Here is a 25,637-nt window from a genome sequence, read left to right on the forward strand (position 1 = left end):
TACTGGCAAATGCCGTATGAAAAGCCCACCGACTTGGGTTCACCTATTGGCTCTTTCTTCCAACATCAACACCTCCTGTTTCTTTACCTCACTCTTACAAGTTCTTTTTAGTTCTCTCTTTGTCACTATTTTCCTACTTTCTCTCTATTCTGCCTTTTTTGTCTCTCGCTTGCTCTGGGTTAGTCATATAACGAAAAATAAGTCCCAACCCCAACGATTAATGCCAGTGCCCACCACCTGCAATCGCCGGCACAAACTAAGTCCTGTCCTCCTACAGAAGTCCCATGTTTAAAATCACTGTTCCCCGTTAACGACGTCCCAGTGACCCTTACTCACCCAGCTTTTCCGCGCCCTCCTTCAGGGATACAAATCGCATGGTGCAGTTTCCCACGCCATTGCCATTAAAAGCCTCCAGTTTGATTTCATACAAGGCAGAGGCTTCTGCAAACAAAGAACAGAAACAAAATGGAGGATAAGAAAGACAGACACTGACACGGTTCCATGGACAATTGGTAATTCATTCAAAGTCTTACTGCAGAGAAATTATACAAGACAAAAAGCAAGAACATTGCCTCACTGATGCAATGGAAGTGACTTTGATGATAAAACATTCCAGTATAGGAGATGTGTTGTGACTAGAAGCCAGAATGTGTAGAAAATGATGACGTTATGATTACACCGCGACAAACATTTGAAACAAAAGATGCTAACAAATCTAATTTTGGCCTACATTTACTAAGAATTTCACAGGGGTTTGCACGGTGCTGCACAATCTAGATTGTGTCCTGCACTTGCAGGCCTTATAAGCAGCACGTCAATCAACACAATGCTTTGCGTCGCTTTGAGCAATGCGAACACCCATACAAGTAGTTAGTCCACAACCCCCTTAGTGTGAATGGAGAAAACCACAAATAAGGATACACTCATAGCAGCATCAGTTGTCACTCAGCCATTTGAAGGCAGAAAGGAAAGAGCCTAAAACCCAAGAAATGCAACAGTAGACGAGCACTGTGAGAAATGCAACAACTAAAATTGTATTCATTATATCAAGTGTACAAATGCCGATGTCGCTGAATGAACTCAGGAAACAGGCCCTCTATGACACTGCAGGGACCAAAAGGGACAACTTCACAGTTATGTACCAGGGTCTATAAACCCAGAATGCAGTGACAGAAGACAAGCTCTCCTACGCCGTGGTCCCCCGCACCAGAAAGACCAGATCGGGAGGCCGCTCCTGCTCCTTCCGCGCTGCCAGAGCCTAGAACGAACATCCGCTCCACCTCAGACAGATAAAATTGCTCCCCATCTTCGCAAGAAACCTCAAAACCTGGCTCTTCGACAGACCCCCTCCTTGATGGACTGGAACCTGCGACCCTCCCCACCCCAACACCCTCCAGCGCCTTGAGACCCTTACGGTTGAGTAGTCACGCTTAACAAACACCTGATTGATTGAAGGTTCATTATAGTCATGGCATGTATGGCATAAACACGCTCGTCATAGAGACCCAGGAGCATTAGCATGAAGGAAGCACACCTACTAACAGAAACTAAGCAGAGACCGCTGATCCTTATTCACAGATAGCTAGAGATGGAAGAAATGTGCATGTCATTACTGGGAGGATGCGATGGAGGAGCCAGTGGATGGTGGGATACAGGGCAGTGTGAAGGACCATCCGGAGGATGGCGGTGGTAAGGACCAAGAAAGGCTTAAGGTAAGTAGAGTATTAAACGCGGGCGTGGAGTGGGTTATAGGGTGCTGGGAAAATGAAAAAGGTTTGGGAAGAAGACTTGTGGCGGATTTGATGAGAGAATGAGATACAGATAAAAATTTGGCTTGGGAAAGGGAACAGGAAAATGGGTAGAAACATCCAGGAGCGAGATGGATGTGTGAAGTGATTAAACGAGAGGCTGGAGGTTGAATGGAGGGTCAGGAGAACCTACCAATAAAAAGGAACCAAAGGATGGTTAGGTGAAAACAATGTGAAAAAATAACAGAGAAAGAAATGTAAAAGAATGAACATGTAGTTCGAAAGACTGACACAGAGAAGGTGGTGCACAGTAAGACACAAGAAAGATGGTCCCAGAAATGGACCAATAGACTATCCCGGAGAGGAAAGAATGGGCAGATAGATCGTTCCATGGAGGCTGGAACAGGCTGATCGACAGTTCTGGTAAGGTGCAAATGGGCTCACCGACGATCTCAGGTAGGTGGGAACTGGCCGGTAGATGGTCACATGAAGGAGAAAACCAGCCAGTAGATGCCCACAGGAAATTGAGAGCAAGTTGACAGACGGTCCCAGGGAGGACGAGAATGAATTGGTAAGGCATGGGCACCGTGAGGTGTGAACAGGCCAATAGGAAGAACAGGTTGATACGCTGCCTTAGAGAGGTGAGAACAGGCCCACGGATGGTCAGATGAGACAAATGGTCCTAGGGAAGTAATATTGGTCCCATGGATGGTCAGAAGACGTCAGAATGGGCTGGTACTTAGACACCAAAGATGAGTTTTGACAGTGGCATAGTTGATTGCAGATGACTGGAAATATACATTTGGTGAAAACAAAGATAGAGGGGTAGAATGTTGTGACAAGGAGATAGAAGGGGAGATTGGTCCACAGAAAAGATGGAAAAAGGAATGGATGAATGAATACACATTTGGGAGTAAAGATGAACAGTTACAGTTGGTCGGATAGAGTAGAGATGGACAAACTGTGGTGCAGCTAACAGAGAGGAAAATAGTCCAGTGGAAAGAGCATGGAGCAATAGTGAGCAGAGAGGATGAAGTATGGCAATGGTACCCATGATCGGAGATGGAAGGATGGATGGTAATGACAAGACTTTAGGGGTTGCGAGATAGATGAGAAGGTTGAACAACCGTGAGCACAGGAAGAGAGGCATGAATAAATGAATGGCCATCTGCGCATAAGATAAAATTCAAATGAAAGATTGATGTGTGTCAGACACCTGAATGCAAAATCAAGATAAACATCCATGAGCAGATAGGCAAGTGGCAGTAAAGAGATTTACTTGGAGGCTGCGAGGAAGGTGTACAGAGGAGGGGATAGATGGAACAGTGAATAAAGAGATTGGGAGGCAGATAAATGGAGACAACATATGATAGATACCAGAGAAAAGTGAGGCGGATTTAATGCACTGGTGGAAGCCAGGTCAATAGTGGGTTGGAGGCTTCAATGGAGTGAGGTTTAGCTTGCAACCAGGTTGCTCTTACCAAGGTTTGTGTAGATGAATGAATTTGAAGAGCTGGAGAGAATCAATGGTCCTTCGAAAACACTGGAGGGGATTTTACGGTGGTAAAGCCTAAAACCTTCAATCTTGCCGGGTTTCGTGGGCAGCTCCCAGAACACTTGCACTGCGGTGGAGTTGATCACCTTTGTGAAAAAGCTGAGAGCTGCGGGAACTGAAGAAAGTGGGTGTGTAAGAGTATGCCTTCAGGTTACAGCAATTTCAATGAAGAAATGCACTTCGACCAAGCACAGTGACTTACGAAAAAGGAAGCAAACATTGATCTTACCACTTCCCATAGTTGTAGCCAGGATGGCTTCGGAGTCCTTACTGGCGCCAAGCGGGGAGTAGGCCTTCAGGTAGATGGAGTATGTGGTAGAAGGATCCAGATTATTAAAGACATGCTTGAAGGTAGTCTTACTGACTGCTTCCTGCAGCTCACGGCTGTCGGGTTCTGAGAGGGATACAGACATCATGGTAAGAATTATGAATTTATGACCTGGTGGTCTGGGGTTGGCAATGAAATGCTTTTGCTCAAAGTCCTTAGTAGGAGACTGTCCACTGGTATTATATGGACCATACCCAGTTATTATTTATTTTGTCAGCAGCTATAACATTTTAAACAGAGGTGTTGTACAAAAGAAACAACAGCGGTTCGTTGAGCGGTGAGTTGAGTTGGTTGACATTGAAACAAAGTGATCAGATGTAGCATGGATTATTGCTGCCTATTGTAAGGATGACATTATTGAAGACATACATATATAAAGGTGCACACCTCTAACTCATGAGACATAAAGCAACGATATACACATCACCATTTGGCAAATTTGCTTGATTATCTATGCTAATTCTTCCACTAAGTGAATCTCACTGTTTGTGAAAGCTCCGAATTAGGCAGAGCACCTCAGCTTCTTTTCTGAAACTCACTCATAATTCTACAAACAAAAACTTGGCACTAAAGGAGAGGCTGATAAAAAGGTTCTATTCTCAGAGTAAGGAGATTGGATGACCCAGGCCCGTGTGAAGCCTAGACTCTTCGACTAGCAGTTCCAATGGAGATTAGCAAGCGTAGTCAACATGGGAAAGCAGAAAGGAATGGAGCTAACCTGGGACACACATCTAAAGTATTCTTCCTGAGTGACATTCCCCGAGAGCCTAAATAAGCATTGTCCAATCCACACAATCACAACATCCCCAAACTAATCCATCATAGGATCTCATAAAGCAGTTTGGCAACTGTATCCAAAACATGCGGCAAGAAAGACGTTCATGTCACGATGAGGTATCAGTAGGGCTATACATTCTTTGGAAGTGAAAGCGAAACAGCAATGTCCACCACCCAAATTCTTGGTTATACTGTTGTGCTTCCAATGAAGGGTATTACAGAGTAGTGCAAGGGCATGGGTTATTGGTTGTTAGATCTAATAAAGACAACCATTTTGACAGTCGCAGAACGGGTTCTAGGTCCAATCCCCTTACTCAACAGAGGGTGATTTTCAGTGCATAATGTTCTCTCACAGTTCTTGGGTTCCCAAAGGTTTACCCCTCTCTATCTCAGGGTTCCCTACCAGATGTTTAGCAGTATCTCCATGCACTTCGGATGAAGAATTTTCTGCATGTTGCTCTTCCCCCCCTTATATCTACCTCTCTATTCGTCATGAGCCGGGAACCACAATATGAGCATGCCATTGACTCTCACACACCTCCAGCCTTGCGGATGTGGAGAACGTATCCGATGATCCCGTCTGTCACCTCCAGTGGTGGAACAGCCCAGGTCACTTGGATCTCAGTGGTGGACACAGGGGTTGCTTTGATGCCCTCCGGCGAACCGGGCAGTTCCTTAGATATTGTGACTGCAAGTCTGGCACTGGCCTGGTTGGTGCCGGCAGTGTTCTCTGCGATGCACTGGTAGATGGCTTCGTCACTGGAGGTAATGCGCTGGATCATGAGTGTGCTAGAGAGAGGAAAGAGAGAGCAAGAGTTTAGTGAACACAGTACAAAGGTGAGGGCTTTGTAGCAAAAAGTCCCACAGCCTCCTTAGGCCTCTAAAATGAGAGATGGCATATATATGCCAACAGTGCATCACTCCGCATGGGGGCACAAACAAGGGACACACTTTTAATTTCATACACAAACTATATATTTGAGATGAAGCCTAAGTCTAAGATCTTATTGACTTGCTCTGTTATGATGGATATTAACCCTTGAAGCAGGGATGTGTCATAGCTTTTGGCCACAGATAAGGCCTATCATACAGAGAGAGAATGAATGGGACTGAGCACATAAAGAGGGACCGAGAGGGGAATGCAGGTGAAAGGATGGGTTGAGTATAGGAAGAAGAGAGTATGGGTAAGAGGAATGAGGGAAGCTGGGGAAGGAGCGGCTAGGTGGGGTTGTCTTTTTATCTTGGGATGGTTACAGCACCAACAATCAATTGTGGAATAAAAAGCGCCTCAAGAGCAGGAACGGAAATAAAAAGGGAAGAAAGACCCTTGACATGGGGCATGGAAGCAAAGAGGTAGGAAGTGGGAGTAAAAGAAAGCTAGGGGCGGAAGAAGCGAGGGAGCGGGAAAAGGAGGAAGTAATGAACAAAGAACAAGCAAGCAGTAAGAAAGGAAGAAGTAAAGAAACAGAGTCGGGAGACAGTTTGAGTGTGGGAGAGATGCGAGTATGAGAAGGCGTAAGGCGTAATCTGAGGGTGGGGGAGAGGGGGAGGAAAGATGGGGGAAAAATGTCACAAGAAGGAAGTAATGAATAAAGGAAGGGAGAAAGTGAGCAAAGTCTAGGAAGAGAGTTACATTGAGGGAGGGACGAATGAGGGGAGGAGAGGGTAAGGAAAGATGAATCCCAGAATGCCGGAAGAAGGACGTAAACTAGAAATAAGGGAAGAGAGCGAGTGAGGAGTAAAGAGAGAAAGACTAAAGAATTAAAGTCTTAGAAAAGAGAGTTTGAGCGGTGGGGAGACGAGAAGAAGGGAGGATGAGAGGGAGGATGAGAGGGAGGAAGGAGGAAGTGAGGACGGTGGGAAAGGAGAGAGGACAGACAGACGGGCCAGTCCAATGTTCTTATTCAGACAGGTTATTTTTTTCATCATCTCAGAGCTGCACCACGGGTACAGCTCAATGGCAGACACCGCACTGTCTCTGTTAAAAAAAAATGCTTTTTGGTAAAACGCGCAAATGTATGTACAATTCTTTGGGGCCACATCGCTTAATTAGTCCCTACGTAAAGTCTTGGCATTGGGCGCAAGAAGTTTGCTTCAAAATGATCATGAGTCGAAGTTTGACAAAAATTATTAAATTCAGCAGAATAGTTTTACATTTACCGACTAACAGCTGAATGACTAAATGAGACATTATAAAAATTCTGATCCTGGCTAGTCAAAAATTGCTTCAGCTTCGAAACTCATATTTTGTACATTGAAATCAAAATATTGTCTGTGGACAATGTTACATTTGCTGGTTCGAAGCCTCAATTGCAGAGGGTGAGGTGATGATCAAGACAAGACACCGTATGGTCGGTAGTTGAAACTATACTAATTCATTTATTAGAGGATTTAAATAACCGAGAGGCACACACTTATAAAAGAGTTCTCATTGGTTTTCTAAAGGGAGTTTATCCAGGTTGGATTTAAGTCATTAATAAACCAGGGGGCAGATTTACAAACCTCTTGCGCCTCTATTACGCCACCGTTGCGTCACTTTTGTGACGCAGCGGCGGCGCAAAGCCAGCGCCATGCTGCGGGGTATTTACAACATGACGCATCTGGGAAATGTGTCACGTTGTAAAGCCCTGCATCACATGTAGGCGTTCGGGCGCAGTTGGGGACGGCGTTTGGGCGCAGGAACGCCTCCTAAAAGTGGCTGAGCGAAATCTACAAGATTTCACTCAGGCACTTTTAAGGCCATGCTGCGTCAAAACACTGCGCCTGCTTGAAGCCGGCGTAAGGATAGACGCAACATTCTAAGGATAGGGCACCCCGAAGCCTTGCTGGAGCTGCGTCGCACTTGCGACGCAACTCTAGCAATGCGCCGCCTTTACAGCAGCAGATGTGTCACGCATCTGTCCATTTTTGCCCCATGGTGCGCAGCATTGTAAATGCGGCGCATCCATGCTGTCACAGCCGTGACACACAATAACTGGTGCATCCCTGCTGATATGCAGGGATGCGCCGGTTATTGTAAATCTGCCCCATATTGTCTTGTATTCGGCTTAAGCCAAATGTTGACCTACTCTTCAGCCAACTATTAACTTAATTCTGAAATAAATCTTTAATTAATGGAAATATGTTAAAAGAAATGATTTTTGAAAGTTAAATCAAAATAAATCCCACATAAAGAAGAACATTTTTTTAACTGACATAGGATAAAACAATAATGTAGTTATATTTTACTAAGGAAGTAATAAATATGTACTGGTGGTATTTATTCATGTTAGATTATATTTATATATATTCTTAACCATTTGAAATTATTAAATGTAATATTAGTTCCTATGAGATTTTATTATAATGCCCGTGTATGGTGCTGGACTTACTGCTGTTTGTTTTTTTAAAGCAGCAACCTATACTCAGATTTTGCCAATAAACAAAGTTGTAAACCTACTCAAAAGTGTATTTTACTCAGATGTGTATGTTACCCTGGTGAATCACCGGCCTTTATTTTTTAGACAAAAACTACACTTTGCTCTTCGGGGCTGCTACTCTGGGCAAAGGTGAGCACATCTGCATGCTGATTGGAGATCCTCACCTGTTGTTGTTGCTGAGTTTGACGTTCTCCCCTGGCGTCAGGATCTTGCCGTTCTTCAGCCAGAGCAGGTGTGGCTCGGGCACCCCTTGTGCCACACATGTGAAGATGGCACTGCTGCCCGGCGGCTTGCTCACCGACTGCGGCCACTGGATGAATTCGGGAGGTGCTGGAAGAGATTAGGCGAAGGTTAGAGGACAACCACAGTTATGCCCAGCAGGCACTGTGCCTGACAACGGCCACAAACACAGCTCCACCGTATGCCAGGAAAGGGCACACTCAACCAGCATCTGGTGCCTCGAGGGCACGGTCATGTTTAAGGAACCCTAAAATCACTACTTGTAGCACATGAGTTAAAGATCTAACAATAGTAATGTGTCTGGAGGAAGATTTTCTTGAGTAGTTGGCGGTGGGACCAGTGGATCTGATACTTTAATCCAACTTCTCCACTCTACGAACATATTTGATCCAAGACACATGAACATATCACTAGTGACACAGAAAAAGGTTGCCCGACAGTATTAAGTACAGAAAAAACACTGACCACTTACTTTTTAATAATGGCGCCAAATTCTGAGGAGAGATGGTGTAGGCAGAACCATAGCTCAGTTGTCCAATGTCTGAACAAGCAGCTTTTATGTAACCTGAGGGATAATGCTGCTGTCCAGGGAATTATCTAGAAGGGTGTGCATCTATCCTGAGCAGCATAGGTTACTCACATGCAATTCTAAGGGCAAGATTCATAAATACATTCTGTGTGTCCAAAGCCACCAACATTAATGCAAAACAGTGCAAAGTGTTGATCTGTTACTTACTTTCCAGCACAAAACTTGCTTTGCATTGGAAAGTTGCTGATAAGTAGTGGGAAGCTGCTGCATCCCCAGGATGGTACATGTGGATTCCCACACCACCACCAGTGGTTTTTGACGCAGAGGCCCAGCTACTAAAAATGGCAGGCTTTGTGTCAAAAATATCAGTGACGCCTCATCGAGGCAGTTGCAAAGTAGGAGAAATTTTTTAAATTTTGCCAAACTTTTCAAACCTCCGACTGTACAGCACACACACAAAGTGGGAACATTTTTACGTTAGCCGAAGCATAATATATTGTACTGGAAGGGTACCCTTCCCATACAAAACACACACACCACTCTCGACAAGAGAGCAGCAGCGACACATCTCTGTTGAAATGGCGCTGTCTTGCTCTCTCCCTTTCAAGCAACGCAATGCAACACATTTGGTTGCTGCACCTCATGAAATAATAGTAGATTTGCACCCAGCTAACCAATGAGCTTGCTCGTCTTAATTTGCGTTTTGACGCTCATCTGCTAGGCATGTGAAGATTTCTGGAAGACTTTGAAATGCATTGTAGTCTGAGCACATCACAAGAGGCACCCATCATTAAAGGCATTAAGGGCCCGATTCACAGAATGAATTTAAGACTCAATCCCAAACTTACTACTTTTGGCATTCACAGAATGAACTTACTACTTTTGGTATTCACAGAAGTTAGGATTTTGTCTTAAGTTAGTATTAAGACAGACTTGAGACTGACTTAAGACAGACTTAAGACAGACTTGAGACAAAATCCTAACTTAAGTCGGTCTTAAGTTTGTCTTAAATCTGTCTTAAGTTTGTCTTAAGACAAACTTAAGACAAAATCCTAACTTCTGTGAATACCAAAAGTAGTAAGTTCATTCTGTGAATGCCAAAAGTAGTAGGTGCATTCTGTGAATACCAAAATAGTAGTAAGTTTAGGATTGAGTCTTAAGTTAATTCTGTGAATCGGGCCCATAGTAACCTGAAAACTTATGCAAGCCCTGAGGATCCCACCCCAAGCTTCACTCGTGTACTCAAATAATCAGTGCATTCACTCTCTTAGAGTAGAACATTAATGCAGTGAACTTACAAAAGGGGGACCCGAGGCGCCTCCGTGGGTACATTTATGACAAACGTTGACACACTTAGGCATTCTTTCTAGAATCATAATCCAGAATGTACCTCTTATCTTGGGGATGGACATCTTTCCTTGTGGCTACAAAGCCCACTTCAACAAGAAGCAATGGTTTGTATGACTCGATACTGAGGTCCATGAAATGAATGTGCAATAGTGCGACGGCTACCACCACATTGTCATGGAACGTAGAGTATAATTCTTGCTTTATCGATAGTCCACCTAACCCAATTGTCTATTGCAATGACCTAATCTACTTACCTGGTGATGTCGTAGAAGCGATATAGTGGGGGGAGGGGTATACTGATGAATGTGCCCCACTGTGCTTTGGTTTTCACAAGAAACACACTCAGCAGTACCTTGTAAATGGTAACCTGCTTTTTGTAGCAATGCCATCGTGGCGAAAATAACCTTTGCAAGATCCAACAAATGAGGAGCTACAGGACGAACCCGAGCTTTAAAGCAGATCTTACAGGCATGGCCTAAAAATAGCTATTAAGGGGTGGATATTATACTCCCAAATAGGAACAGATCAAATGATAGGGTGGCTTATTTATTTTCATACTTTAAGGAAATAAGAAATAATTGGCGCTTTGAAGAAAGACTGGTGATTTAATCGCTTAGGGTAGAACATGATGGGGAACGGGTGAGTATTGACAGCCTCATAGAGTAGAGATAGAAAAGTAGAGTGTGTGAGCCATCAAGGTATAAAAGGGAAAGGTCAGGACTAAGGAAAATACCATTACCAGCGGGTCAGGAATTTAACACATGTGCTAAATATCCACTGTGAGTTTCCAACTTGAAAAAGAGGCTTATTAGGCAGACTCATTTTTTTACACACCAAGTTCTGCATATTTTGCCTTTATTAATGTGTTTTTTAGTCTGATAAATGTCCGTAGATCTGACCTATGGGAATCTATGTGGGAAGAACTGCGAGGGAGTGATAGCTATCACACAACTCATAACTGTAATTAGAATACATGAACGATAGGCTATAATGCACTTGTACTACGGCCGTCGGACATCGGTCAAGGTTCTAATGTAGTGTTCCGTCTGCCGAACTCTAAATAAGACATCATCAATATGACGCTTGCCTTCCCATCACTGCTCACCTTCTTATGATGAGAAGTAGTTGATGCGGAAGATACTATCCTTTGTCTAGTTCTCTAGAGTTCCGTAAACTTTTGCATTGAAATAATTAAAGAAATGTGTGGTCTGGGGTGCATTACTTGCACAGATACCCCTGGAGCTTTGAGGTTACCTAGAGAATGCCCAGCCTAGCTCTGAATTCTGAGCACAACCAGAATTTCCAAATGTGACCCCAGTGAGACCTTTAACTCCAAGGAGCCTCAAAGTGGTCAACCAATTGACAGTATGAATACCAGCTTCAGTGCACATGCTCTGGTCCTCCAGATTCAATGTGTGGTAACTCGGGCCCTGGAATATCTTCAAGGATGAAGCTGATGCATCACTCAAATGCATCTACTCCTTGCTTCTGTGCAGTTCACTGCATAGCTTGACACCTAATGCTATCCTTCAGGGCTGCTTCTGTTTTGTTTTCAGTGGATGTAGCATGAAGACTATTTTGGGCTTACCTGCAGCCCGGATGCATGACGGGCCGGATGGTGGCTTTATTGCAGGTGGACGTGTGCATGCTGTTGGGGGCGGTGTGCACCTGTTACAACGCATTTTTTACAACGCACTACTGTTACAACGCATCCATTACAACGCGGATACTGTTACAACTCATGTTTTTACAACGCATTTTTTTACAACGCAGGTACCTTTACAACGCATACCATTACAACGTAAGTATTGGTAAGTATATAGTTATTTTTTAAATGTTATATGTTTGGGGTAAAGGGGTATTTTTAGTGTTCAGGGTCAGTTTTGGGTTTTTGGGTAAAGGGGTATTTTTAGGGTTCAGGGTAAGTTTTCAGTTTTTGGGTAAAGGGGTATTTTTAGGGTTCAGGGTCAGTTTTCAGTTTTTGGGTAAAGGGGTATTTTTAGGGTTCAGGGTCAGTTTTCAGTTTTTGGGTAAAGGGGTATTTTTAGGGTTCAGGGTCAGTTTTTAGTTTTTGGGTAAAGGGGTATTTTTAGGGTTCAGGGTCAGTTTTTAGTTTTTGGGTAAAGGGGTATTTTTAGGGTTCAGGGTCAGTTTTCAGTTTTTAGGTAAAGGGGTATTTTTAGGGTTCAGGGTCAGTTTTCAGTTTTTGGGTAAAGGGGTATTTTTAGGGTTTAGGGTCAGTTTTTAGTTTTTGGGTAAAGGGGTATTTTTAGGGTTCAGGGTCAGTTTTTAGTTTTTGGGTAAAGGGGTATTTTTAGGGTTCAGGGTCAGTTTTCAGTTTTTGGGTAAAGGGGTATTTTTAGGGTTCAGGGTCAGTTTTTAGTTTTTGGGTAAAGGGGTATTTTTAGGGTTCAGGGTCAGTTTTCAGTTTTTGGGTAAAGGGGTATTTTTAGGGTTCAGGGTCAGTTTTTAGTTTTTGGGTAAAGGGGTATTTTTAGGGTTCAGGGTCAGTTTTCAGTTTTTGGGTAAAGGGGTATTTTTAGGGTTCAGGGTCAGTTTTTAGTTTTTGGGTAAAGGGGTATTTTTAGGGTTCAGGGTCAGTTTTCAGTTTTTGGGGTACAGGGTAAAAATAAATTACATTTAATTTTAAATTAAATTATTTAATAGTAAATAAATTAAATTAAATTACATTGCATTACTTTTTGGGGTTGAGGGTCAGTTTAGAGTTTTTGGGGTACAGGGGTACAGGGTAAAAATAAAGTTATATTTTTTATTTTCAATAATTAATTTAAATTATATTTCATAAAATTACTTTAATTTATTTTTGGGGTTTAGGGTCAGTTTTCAGTTTCTGGGGTACAGGGGTACATGGTAAAAATAAAGTAATATTAATTTAAATTTAAAATAATTAACGGAAATTAAATTATTTAAAATTACATTAAATTATATTTTTAAAATTAAGTTACTATTATATTATTAATATTAACATATACTTACCAATACTTACGTTGTAATGGTCTGCGTTGTAAAGGTACCTGTGTTGTAAAAAAATGCGTTGTAAATACATGCGTTGTTACAGTATCCGCGTTGTAAAAACCGCGTTGTAACGGTATGAGGAGTAAAAGTCCGCGTTGTAACATCATATATCCTGTTGGGGGCATTAACTTGAACTAAGCTTTGCAGGGACACAATAAAGGCCTTACAGGATTGGTGTGAATCAAATGGTCTTATTTTTTCAAACAGTCTTCCACCTTCACCTCCTCCATGCGAACTACGTCTGTCTGATTGTTAGTTCCTGCTGGCTTTGAGATCTGAGGCCACGGGTGCTTCACAGTCTAGGACTTCAGTGACTTCAATCTGCAGGCTGCTGCCATGTTGAAATGACCAATGGGTGTTTGTGAAGCATGTGTGTGTTAAATAACTATTTGTATTAAATCCACAAAGCAAACGAATATCCTTCACATATCAGGTCAGTAAATCACTTCGAGGTGCAGTTCATGACTTAGAAGTCATTTCTTTCTAGTTGTGTCCTGGATTATGGACTATGAGTTTATATATCATACATTTCACCTTTACAACTTCATTATATCCAGTACTTTGGCTCAGTAGCCCATAAAAGTGCACGACAACCACTGTAGTAGAACAAAATATATTGAGGGCAATGCCTGATATGCATTTCACTTTTTGCGCATTATTTTGAAGAAAAAAGATTATTTGAAATGCTTCCGGACCACCTTTGACGCAGTCCTTTAAAGTAGCTTCAAGAAGAGTGAAACACTTGTCGGGTATTACACTCACTAAATCTGTTGCACCACAGTAACTATGATCCGCTGAGCCAAAAGACTGGCTATAATGCAGCTGAGCATGGTGAACCGTAGGATACACAACTACATGGTCCATAATCCAAAGCGAGACTAGAAACAAAGAAAGGGCTATGTAGGCCATTAAAAGCGGCTGTAAATGATTTGCAGCCTGATGGTGTGCAAGTCCTATTCTGATGTTTCTGGATTTTCCATTGTGGCTTCCTGGGGACAAAGGGTGGCTGTCCTCGGATGAAGATTATCCCTTGCAACGGGACTTTTAATGAACAGGCGCTTACACTATTTTATGAACAATTATAATTTCATTTAGAAGTGGGATGAAGCACTGAAAGCTGAGCAATGCTTGATCCAGATGCCAAGCTCCGGCTCGAGGTTCTATTGGCCTCTCAAGCCCGAAATGGCACGAGCTTTCATGGGGCTCATGCCTGCCACCCTTGCTCTAACCTCGCACGCCAAAAATGAATGACAAGGAATTAATAATATATTCCAAATAGGAGAGAGAGGAAAAAAATACCAATCTGGTGGGAAATCAGAGAGCCTGGGATCCGTCTGGCTCCCCCGCTTGACCAAATTGTGTGATTCTAAGCAATTACTTTATTTCAGTAAGCCTCCTTTTTCTTCACTATCATTATGTGTGCTGCACAATAGCCTCTCTCGTGCCCGACTTTAATGTGCTACTACTTTGCTCCATCTATATTAATAATCTAGGCCACATATAAGGCACACATGACACTGACTTGCATATTAGTTCGCTAATTGCAATGTCGTCAGGGCTGGGATGAGGGGCACGCGTGTTTCTAAGCTGTTTAAATCTAGGATTTTAATACTTACCTCGCAATACAGTGATATAATCTGAAAGACCTTCCCCTCGTGCACCTTCTTGCATTTTGAAGAGTCTTTATTATACTTTAAATGTTTGTTGCTCAAATTATGTACCAAACATTTTCGTGGCTCGGCTCGGACACGGGCTCTTAGAGCCAAGCCAGACCCTTGGCTCGGTTCTCACTGTTTATTGTTTACCATTCGCACCTCTAATTTGAACTGCGTTCAAACCATCTGTGCTGCATTCCAGGAAGGACTTCCAAAGAAATGTAAATATGTATCAGGCATTATACTCAATATATTTGTAGTACTATAAAGCAAGACTAAACACAAAGAAAAGCTATTCAAAAGAAATCTACCGCGCCTGCAGGTGATTTCCTGGCCTGACGGGGGCAGTACCACTCCATCGGTCATTTCTCACTGCTTACCGAGCTGCACAACCTAATGCTAGATTGTAGATATGGTCGTCGCGAGCCACATTTGTTCATACGCCTAAAGATCTCTCAAACCGCTAGATGGCAGCACTGCCCAGCAAACGGAATCCTCTATTTATTTCATTTGAACTATCGCCATCAAGGCGCCAGGACCGTGGAGAGCACTCACAGCGTCAGTCCGTTGCCTCTGGAAGTCTCTGCAGCGTCGGTGGCAAGATAACTTTACAGACACCCTTACGAGTCAGAAGTGTGTCTCTGGACCTCCCATTACTGGAAAGTCTTTTGGCCAGGAGTATGGTCTTCCTCCCCAGTGTGTTCTGGTAGTTTAAATGTTTAGTAATATCCCAATACCTGTGTACGGTAGGGTACCCTTTTGGAACTTGCACACGTCACTTTTGTTTTATAACACACTGTTTGCTACCTCACACATTTTGTTTGCTTTAGATACTTGCACAAGTGCCTCCATTGCCTACGTAACGTTTGTTCTTGTGATGGAGTGTCTGCCTTTTATTGCAGTATTATTCTTCGACTTGTATTTTGTACATCTTTGTAACCTGCACCCATTTCACTTTTTTCTCATGTAATGCACCGATTGCTACCTCATGTATTTTGGTTGCTCACTAATGTCACTTTTGATCCATGTAACGTATTGTTTGCATTTGTATTGTGTTCTCCTGTGTTTCATTATTGGTCCTTATGTGAAGCGCTCTGACACCTTCTGGTAAAGTCCGCGCTATATAAAATTGCATAAATAAAATAAAATAAAATAAATAAATTCCCGGAAGAGATGACCGCCACCCCTCACCCCCCTGTCCCGGAAGTATCTGCATCAGTGAGAGATACACTGAACTGGAGAAAGAAGTGGTGAACATAGACCTTCACATGTCAGAAGTGTGTCTGAAACGTGAAACCCCTAATAGTACAGTGTGTATATAAGCCGCACAGAGCCAGATATAAAGAGACGACACGATTCACCAATTAGCCAATCAGTGCAGAGTACACATACACTGGAGCCATGTGATGTCCGATTCTCTAGTGCATGAAAAGTTAACTTAAAAAATACGGGTTTTTGCATTTTTATAATTTGTTTGGAATATTTTGTTAATGGAAGTGTCTAATGTACTTCAATGGAGTCTAAAGAGCTTCGCACTCCTAGAAACCTGAACTTTAGATGGGAGCAGGCAGCGCTGCAAGCGAGGAATCCCATGTACAGCGTCAGCGTTGCAGGCCACAGGCAGCGAATGCAGCAGGCAATGTGCATTAGCGGCCTGCAGCAGCAGCATTGCAGGCGTACACCGAAGGCAGCAGCAGGGCACGTGCCGAAGAGTGCAGGCAGCTACTTTGCCGAATGCGGGTAAAACAGAAATCCAAGGTTCTCCGATACACAGCAGTTACAGCAAACGCAATGCAAGCTGCACTTACGCGTTGCAGCTGCAATGCAAAGCCCACCAACACGAGGTGCAGTGCAAACTTCACTAACAGCTGCAGCACAGGCAGTGGAAGATTTACCAACACAAAGCAGGCATAACTAATGCATTGCACAATGATTTATAAACATACACAGGAGATAGATACGGTGTTTGGCCTGGTAACGCAAAAGCAGTGCAAGTTTGTGCAACCAAGAAAAACAGCGGCTGAAACTTGACTAAACTACCAAAGCTGCGTCGGACGCAGTGAAATGTATACAACACTCAATACTCGTAGAAGACATGGTGTGCCTGCTTACTTGCATCCCAAGCAAACACAGAAACTCCACACACCTAATATGCCCACTGTACAGTGGACCCCTTCACCCCGCCAGCTAGAGGCACCCTAAGCAAACCATGCCATCGGCACCCGCACCATTATTTAATTTGATTGTTTTATTATATTTGTTCATCGAATTTGTGCCCCTCTTAACGTAATCCTCCGATCAATCAACTAGTTCATCTATGTGCACGGGCCACCACTGCTGTAACCTGGATCACAACACAAACACACATGCTACACATCAAGCATACATGCAGCAAAAGTTACTTGCAACCACATATTCACTGCACAGAACCGTATGCAGAAAGACACAACACGTCACCGATATGCCGCCTGCATGGATCCAGCTGTACACCAAAATGCATAAAGGAGTCCCATACACAAGAACACTAATCCCATCAGATAAGGTGCCGAAATTAATAATCAACTGTATTTATGCACAAAAGTAAACGCAATTGGGTCATGAACTCAAACAAATTAAGGGCCATATGTATCATAGTTCCGTTTTGCGAATTCCAAATAGCAAATTTTAAGGAATCGCTATTTGGAATTCGCAAAACGGTATGTATATACAAAATCGCTTTTTTATAGCGATTCCTTACCATTCCTAATTTGCGATTAGCAAATTGCTAATCGCAAATTAACCATTCATTTCTATGGGCCAAAAGACATTTGGGGGCATATGGCGCACATACATGCCCTAAGGGCATGTATGGGCGTCATATGGCACCTTTGGTTTTTGGGAAAAATGCATTATTAGAATAATTCGTAACTTACCACCAACTAGAAGTTGGTGGTAATTTGCGATTCCTTAATGGAATTTTTTGCATTTTTTTTCTTTGATACATTGCATTTAAGGAATCGCTAAATTTGCGATTCCTTAAGTGCAATCGCAAAATAAGGAATAGCAAATTTGGCAATTCCTTATTTTGATGCAAAAATGTTTGAAACATACCATTTAGGTATTTAGCATTCGCAAAGGCCGAAATTCGCGAATGCTAATTAGCTTGATACATATGGCCCTAAACTTAATCACAAAAAATAGCTTAAATAGCTATCTGTGTACTAGCAAAACAATATTGAGAAAAACCTAAACTGGCACTACACACAAATATACAATCATTTATCATAGGCACTCGGATATGTTCTTCAACATACCATGTTTAAAAAAAAGTCCAACATGTAAAGTTATGCGCACATTGAGTGAGCACGCAACAAAACCCAGGATTACTTAGTAAACATACTTCTCTTGTGGGCATTTGCTGAACAAACATGGTCACAAGATAGCAAATACAGAGCTAGGTCTCTGGTCATTCCAAAAAAGGACAAACTGCTGACCAGCTGGCCTGGCCTGTCCCGCCTGCGCTGCCTCCCCTGGGACTCAACAATAGCCCCAGCCCTCAGTGTCAGTGTGGGAAAGGGCAACGGGGGCAGATGTCGCATTCAGCCACCATTGACTCTAAAGGGGGAACAAGGGTGCAGCAGACTGTGTGGGTAACTTGCAGCGATTGCGCTGCATCTCATTAGGGAGCAGGCGTGATCCATCAATGAGGTCCCTATGCGCCGGGTCACAAAAACCCAGCTCAGCACGCACAAAGCTAGGAGAAGCAGGTCGTAGCCCCTTTCTTCTGTGGGGGCGGGTCTTGTGACCGGCGGGAAATGGCTACCCCTCTCACTATAACACAAGGATCGGTCCTCACAGCGTGTTCCCCAATCCGCGTGTCCTCAACATCATACAAAAAAATACACTGATTGATAGCGTGATTGGACCCCATTCCCAAAGAGGTGAGGGATGTGGCCGACATCTGCTCTTGGCTCCAACCCTTTTCACCTAAAAAAAATAACCATTTCTTGAGTGCAAAAGCCATGGTCAAGGCTGCTAGGTCACAGTTTCCTGAGAGGACACGCAAGTCCAAAACCGTCTTCCAAGTGCAGTCTACCCTCTTGGTTTTGGTCAGCTCCAGTCAATGTTGTGTTTCAGTTCAGTGGATTATCCGTAATGTCAAGTAAGCAAAAGACTTGGGTAACCAAGCCCCAAAGGACGGCCATCATTAAGAACCGTAGAAAGCCCGACTGCCAATTACTATACACTGCGACAATCTTGATACTCCTTAGTATTCAATTTATGTCGGCCATGATCGGTTCCAGTATTATACATTCATCATTTGACCTAGCTTTTAAGGACATTATGAAAATAGTAAAGGTTTTTTCTCAGTAAGATTACTAATGGACAAGTGTCCCCGTTAACTAAAACTAGCACCATGGCAGGGTCTGTCATAAGTCTTTAAACTTCAGCAGTGATGACAAAGGCTGAACACAGAAGGCAGCCATTTTTTTCAATTACCCACACTGCTGAGCTACAAAGGTGGTACAGTGTGCAAAGTGTACATATACCGCAGCCGCCCAAGCTATGCCTGCCTCCACGTCTAAAAGAATCTCCCTGTGGCCTTCAGTGCTTAGTAGGACTTCATCAAGGGACACCACTTCAGAACCAAGTCCAAGCTGAGTCTTCAATGATCAATTTTTCCACGGTACCCGACTGTTGAGGTGCAATTGGCGTTTGGACTGCTCTTTACACCACCAAGGCTCCTCCTGTAAGTCTTGTTCTTGAATTCGTCAACAGGAGCGCAACATCAAATAATTCGCGAACCACTGAACCCCCATCTTGTTCAACAACTGTTTTGACTTTTTTACTTACCTGTTATTCTCCCCCTCACACACATACCACGATCTTCTGTGCTCTCTGTAGTTTCCATTTGTCACACGAGCACACTGGAAAAAGAAATGTAATCACAGTCAGTATGAGCATGCGGTCCACGGAAGGTCTTCTTGGATGGCCAGATGCTCCAAGTTCTCAGACCAGCACTGCAATCTGCCCTCTCTGGAGGGATAAGTTGGGTCTTGTAACCTTAAACTTCAATTCCACACATAGCCTTCAAGCCAGCAGAGCTGGGGCAAAGTGAGGGTTTTTATTTTGGATTAAGATCACTTCTTGGCTGAGGTTTGCAGCAGACCTGGAGGATTCTTCGTATATTACGGTTTGAAATGGACCTTTTCAAATGATAAAGCCGGACCATCAACTTCAGTTTCTAAGTTTTCGTTTCTCATGGATGCATCGTATAAGTTTGAGGTGAACTCACGCTTTGAGGTACTTGTGCGTGGTGGTCACGCTTGGATAGGAATAAAGATTCCACTCCTTATCATGCATGTTAACCTACAGACACATGTTCTCAGTAACGTATTTACCAGGGTAGAGCTAAGCTGCAGAAGGAGTATTTGATCCACCGGTACTAGCACTTACCTCAACCACAGGCGGTTTATCCATCTAGTGAAGTTTCCTGTCTTTGCTGTCAAGTCTCTGAATTTAGGCCGTCATGCAAAAGTTACTAGGTGTGTAGCATGTCAGCGGTTTGGGGTCGATTCGGACGCAAATGCATGGCAAACGCTACCAGCCAACTCCAGACACCGCTAGACTCTGCAAAGGTCCATTTGTAATATGAGCAAACTTTGAACTCCTACTTCTGAGCTCCACATTCTGCAAATCTGCTGGCCTGTCTTAGATAAAACTGGCGAGAGTTTTGAGCTGCATCTGATTTCCTTCTGCAGATTTCTTTGTTTCGAGGCGTTTAGAATTTAGAACATATTTCTACGCACCCAAAGCTTGTAACAAACTTCAGTGCCCTAAATCCCGAACCATCTCATGGTCTCCTTATAAATCCGCTGAGAGACATGAAGCAGCAGCCTTCCCTGAAGGGATTCATCTGTCTGCCTTGCTGCGAACGTGGTTCGGAGTGAAACAGAAATGTGCACAAACCGCGGCCTTTTTTGCTTTTTATTGAAGGCATTCATTCGCCCAGCCCTGGTTGTAAAGCTGGTTTAGCCACTTAGGTGCTGCCACCTGGATCCCAGTAACGGACCAGGAGCCGCGGGGATTAGGATTACAAATATTAACAATAATAATAGTCCTCTAGAGTTCGAGACGCCCCCTGACTTTGGACAGGGGTGGGATTCGAACCCACAGTGGCGCACTGTTACTCAGAGACCGGTGAATGTGGACTGTACCAAGCCAGCAGAGGGGGGAGACGAGGCGTTGACGCAATGAGACAATCCTCGCCAGGGCAGCTGCTTTCCAATAAGGACGTCATTCGCAGGTGGTGGAAGGCGCAGGCCTGGCTGAGGTCCAGCCATTGGGTGGGAAGCTCCGGAGGGCAGAGGATTCGGGGATCAAAATTCCAGGATTGGACTTGAATTGTTAGAGACACTGCAGCACAATGAACAACCAGACGTGTCGTGAGCTAATGAATAAAAGCAAAGGCACAACGCAGGTGCACAAGGCTGTAACACGTTCTCACTGTGTGCGCCTGCCGTGGGTGCTTCGAATCATTTCTATTGCCTGCACTTTTTTTAGGGACTGCCTCGGAACATACATACATACACACACACACACACACATATATACATATATATATATTCATACATATATACATACATACATATACGCATATATATATACATATATGTATATATACACACATATACATTCATGCATATATACGTATATACACACACATATATATACACATACATATATACACACATATATATAAATTTGCCCTGAGGCAGCTTCGCCGTGATGTGCAGTACTTTACAAACCTCTAAAAAGAAAGAAGCAAAAGGCTACCTACAAACTGAGCGATTTTTCAACAAGAAAATCAGAAAGTAGAGAAGTTCAGTTTATTCCATTAGAGCTAGGTGCCCTTGGAGGACATATATCATTCCGTTCACACAGAAAGACTTTTTTCAAATTCTACTGTCAACCAAAGTCTACTAAAACAAGTTAGACATTAGGTGGCAAGTACCTCCATAAGAAGGTCTCCACTAAAAACAAACTGTCCCTCAAATGTACATAAAACTGCAAAAACACAAATGTAGGGGGTCGAACGAGAGAGCCCTGGAACGCGGACCATCCTCCCCATTAACTAAGAGCTCCTGAAGTTCTGTAGGAAGCTCAGAACCTCTCTCTTCCTCGCTAATTTTACTACTTTACGCAAATCCAGACTACAGCACCAGTAACTACATTTATTTATTATCTCTTGAGAAGTTGAGGTGTGTCATGCATCCTATGTAAGCGTTCTCGCCACCTGACCACTGCCTGTATCTTACCCTGTGTTTGCATACTGAAACAATGGGACGTCCCTTGTAGGCCAAATTTTATTGCCATTAATGCAACCACTTTTAAACAAAATTACACTTGGCGTAAAGAGGAAACATCCATCCACACTAACCAACAAGAGGTCTCCAGTCGATCGCCCAAAAATATCTCTTGCTCCGCCCAACGAGATTTATAAGGTTCTATCTGCAGTCGCAAGACTCGAACACAAGACAGAACCGATCCGTTTTACTATTGTCTCTTCACCATCAGGTGGTTTTTAGAAAGGCCTGAAAACTTTAATCCTAGACCAGACTAATGGTCTTGACTCCGCATACATCCCATGGATGGTTCCTGCTGTCTTACCACCTCAGCCCTCTGGCAAGTGGTATAGGCCCAGCAGAAACGCAGTACCCACCCTATACAAAAATAATAATCAAATCAAATGAATTTATGCCAACATCTTTCCTTCACTCTATGCCTCGCCCTGGGAATGGCTGCGTCCATCCCTCGATGCACCCTTTTCTGGTTCAAACCTGGGCTTCTGGCTGCTTGAAACCAGGCTCTGGAAGATGCCCCTGTGCATTTCAGCATCCAATCATACAATGTGCTAGTTACTTAGTAAAGCACTTTTTAAAATCTGTCATTCCTTTCTAAGGCACTAGAATGGGCGCCAACACCCTTTTCGTCAATAGAGAGTACAGAAAATCCCTGAGTTCATCTGAATTTTATTGGAAAGATAATCTAAGCAGAAAGAGAAAAATCAGCATTGGCAGCTCGTAAAACTGAAGTAATTATTTCTGAAATGCGTCCCCGTTTATTAATGCATGCAATGACCTCTTTTCTTTGTTGTGATGTTATGTGAAGACGAGGGTCTTTGTGTGATGTCACGAGGTTCCACAGGATTCCTTATCTGTCACTTGTGGAATTGGCAGAGGACTAAGCTTGCAAGATCATGCTCTTAGCAGACTATTTCCTGTGCATGCAAATTCTGATCAATGAATGCTCTGCCTTCAGTGACCTCCACATGGCTCCACCTAGACTGTCTTTCTTGCAGTAAATTTGTTTGAGGACTCAGCTGCCTGGCCCAAGGCCTCCCTCATGGATTCGTGTATAATCTGAAATTACAATTGTGAATGCCGGCAGGGCAGACTCGACCATTCAGCCTTCAGGGCGTGGTCAAGTGATGACCACTGATCAATCATACATGGAACAGCAATAGGACAAGCCAGTTTTTGGTGTGCCCTATGGGTGACCGGATCAAAATAAGGTATTTGCATTTATATAGAGCCTCATTCATTCAAAAATAACCTTACAAGTGGGGAAACGAAGGGGTGAAGTTAAGTGAGTAAGCACTAATAGTGTTCAACTTATAGTTGTGTCTAAGGGGAGAGGATGTGGTCTAACAGCTAGAGTAGTCAATCTCTAAGCTGCGGAACCGGGTTCGAGTCTCTGAATTGATGCTCAAAATCCTTTGATCGTTGGCAAATCACTTAGGGGCAGATTTACAAGCCCCTTGCGCCACTTTTGCGTCACTTTTAACATGGGAAAAATGATGCAGAAGTGGCTCAAGGGGCTTAATGTCCCCCTGCCTAACAAAATGAATGTGACCACCTGTAACGCTGTAAAGTCTTCTGATACCTTCGGGTCGAGTTTGCCCTATATAAAAAAAAAAATAATAATAATTGTATTGCCGCTCTTAGAGTCACATTTACTAAATTATAGTGCAACGCAGCTGAGCAACCGAAGTTGCTGTATTGTACAAGGTGGGGGGGGGGGGCTATTTCAGCCACTTTAAAGGCAATTTTCCTGACCCAAAAAGTCTTGTGCTGGAAAGTACATTTTTTATCAAGACCTTTTTTTTAAAAAAAAACCCGTATTTTATTGGGGGTTTTGGACAACGTGAAATGCGCATCACATTTCGGTTACATTTTTAGTATCATTCTCATAATATGCTCTTTCTACAGCTTTCTGAGTACATTCAGCTGTTGACTGTGGTGTCCACGCGACTACATTGATAGAACATTTCCCCCCTCGGTTACTCAGAATCCCCAACTCCCATTATTTTATCAAGACCTTGCACTGCATTTCATCCCTCTGGTTGACTTTTTGGTGTTGAAAAGGTTTATTACATTTGCCCCTAAGTGTGTGGGTCTGCAATATGGCTGCATAAAAACATTACTGAGAGGCTGAAGTGTTGGCAGACGTGGGATGTACAAGGGGCAAAAAACATTGTAACACAAGACAGGGGGTTATGACTTTGTGGGTGCTCACTACATCCCCAAAGGTTACCTGCAGTCCACCCCTCAGAACACGCGTGTTCCCACTTCTCATGGTAAATACGCACCTGCTGAAAACCTGCGCTAACTGCGGATTTCCCACGGCCTTAACTTCCATCTCTGAAGGTAAATGACTGACTCTGCGACGCTTCCTGCACACCCAAGTAAAACCAAGTTACACCAATCATTTAGTAAATGTCGCCAATAGGGTTTCGAAGGGTCATTTTGTGGCAAATACGCTGTGGAAAACCATCCAACTTCACAACAAACCAACACAACAGTGCATCCCGCGCATGCTTCGCTGTTTCATCTTATTCTTTCATAAGGAGGGACAGCCCGTGACATTTGTGGCAGTTCAACTACCTGCTCGTCCTTGGCCCTGCAAATAAGCGTTGATGCAACGCGCAATATCCAGATTCCCTTTGTCACCAAATACATTCGGGGTGAAAGAGGTGTGGGATGATATGGTGCACATGAGGACCTGAAATAATGCAGACAGGGTCAGACAGAGGACATCTCCCGTCCTATTACCTGGATAATTTAGGGGCGTTGGTGGTTCGTTCGGGGAGCGGGCACTATTTCAATACGCTGTCCATTCGTTCCGGCTATGGACTTTAATGGGCTGGACCTTATCTGCTCCTTCCTAGCGCACATTGTCCTGCCAGCTTGGCCATAATACAGAGGCATAACTCACCCTTCTGCCTTCAGCGCTTGGGTCCTTTGGCATTTTGCTCTGCTCAGCCATTATTTTGGCCGCTCTTTGTTCACGCCCCTCCAAGAGATGCGTCGATTTCAGGGGGTCACCCTGGCACAGTTGGGTAAGAGGGCTTCGTGGGTTATATACTCGCTTTAGAGATCTGTTCCTTCCCTACAAGTCTTTGGTTCGAACGCTGGGGGTACCACCGCCCTTTGCCCATCAGATATCTAAAAACTTTGCATCTCTCAGTTGTGTAATATAGCACCTATGAGGTTATAGTTCAATATGTGCTCTACACTACCATTCAAGAAATAAAGAAAGGGGAAATTCCACTTGCAGATTGACTCTACACTAGCATTGACATGTCCAGTGCTCGCCCACGCAGACCAAAGCCATTTCAGATTTTTAGGATACAAGATACAATGATTCTGAGAGGAAATCAGGGAAATTGTTAGGGGTTGTCCTGAAAATATGAAATGGCATGGATCCAGCCAACAAGGGCCAACGCTGAACACCAAAAATTAGGTTTAATTTCTGCCTTTTGCACATATAGTATCTCCACGAAAAGCAAGACAGAGACAGAAATTGAGAAATTAACAAAATTGTGCTATTTCTGATTAAAAACAGAGCTGATGGAGAGACAGATATATCTATGAACGGGCTCAATTAATCACATAAGGGATGACTTTTAAAAATCCTGGTTTGGAGTAATGCCTCTATTTTCTGGGAGTCATCACGAT

General features: G+C 43.4%; 1 protein-coding gene across 1 annotated transcript in view; it reads right to left on the minus strand.

Annotated features, from left to right (window-relative positions):
- LOC147673631 (immunoglobulin superfamily DCC subclass member 3-like) overlaps window positions 1-25,637 on the minus strand; it is an 82,801-nt gene that overhangs the window by 8,717 nt on the left and 48,447 nt on the right. Inside the window, exons 7-11 of the mRNA XM_086946386.1 lie at window positions 7,992-8,157; window positions 4,947-5,197; window positions 3,533-3,697; window positions 3,230-3,418; window positions 337-441 (exon numbers count right to left, since the gene is read on the minus strand). Coding sequence (XP_086802512.1) covers window positions 337-441; window positions 3,230-3,418; window positions 3,533-3,697; window positions 4,947-5,197; window positions 7,992-8,157 — 876 coding nt within the window. The remainder of the gene's footprint in view (window positions 1-336; window positions 442-3,229; window positions 3,419-3,532; window positions 3,698-4,946; window positions 5,198-7,991; window positions 8,158-25,637) is intronic.

Source organism: Lissotriton vulgaris, chromosome 12 (genome assembly GCF_964263255.1).
Source record: "Lissotriton vulgaris chromosome 12, aLisVul1.2, whole genome shotgun sequence".
NCBI lineage: Eukaryota > Metazoa > Chordata > Amphibia > Caudata > Salamandridae > Lissotriton > Lissotriton vulgaris.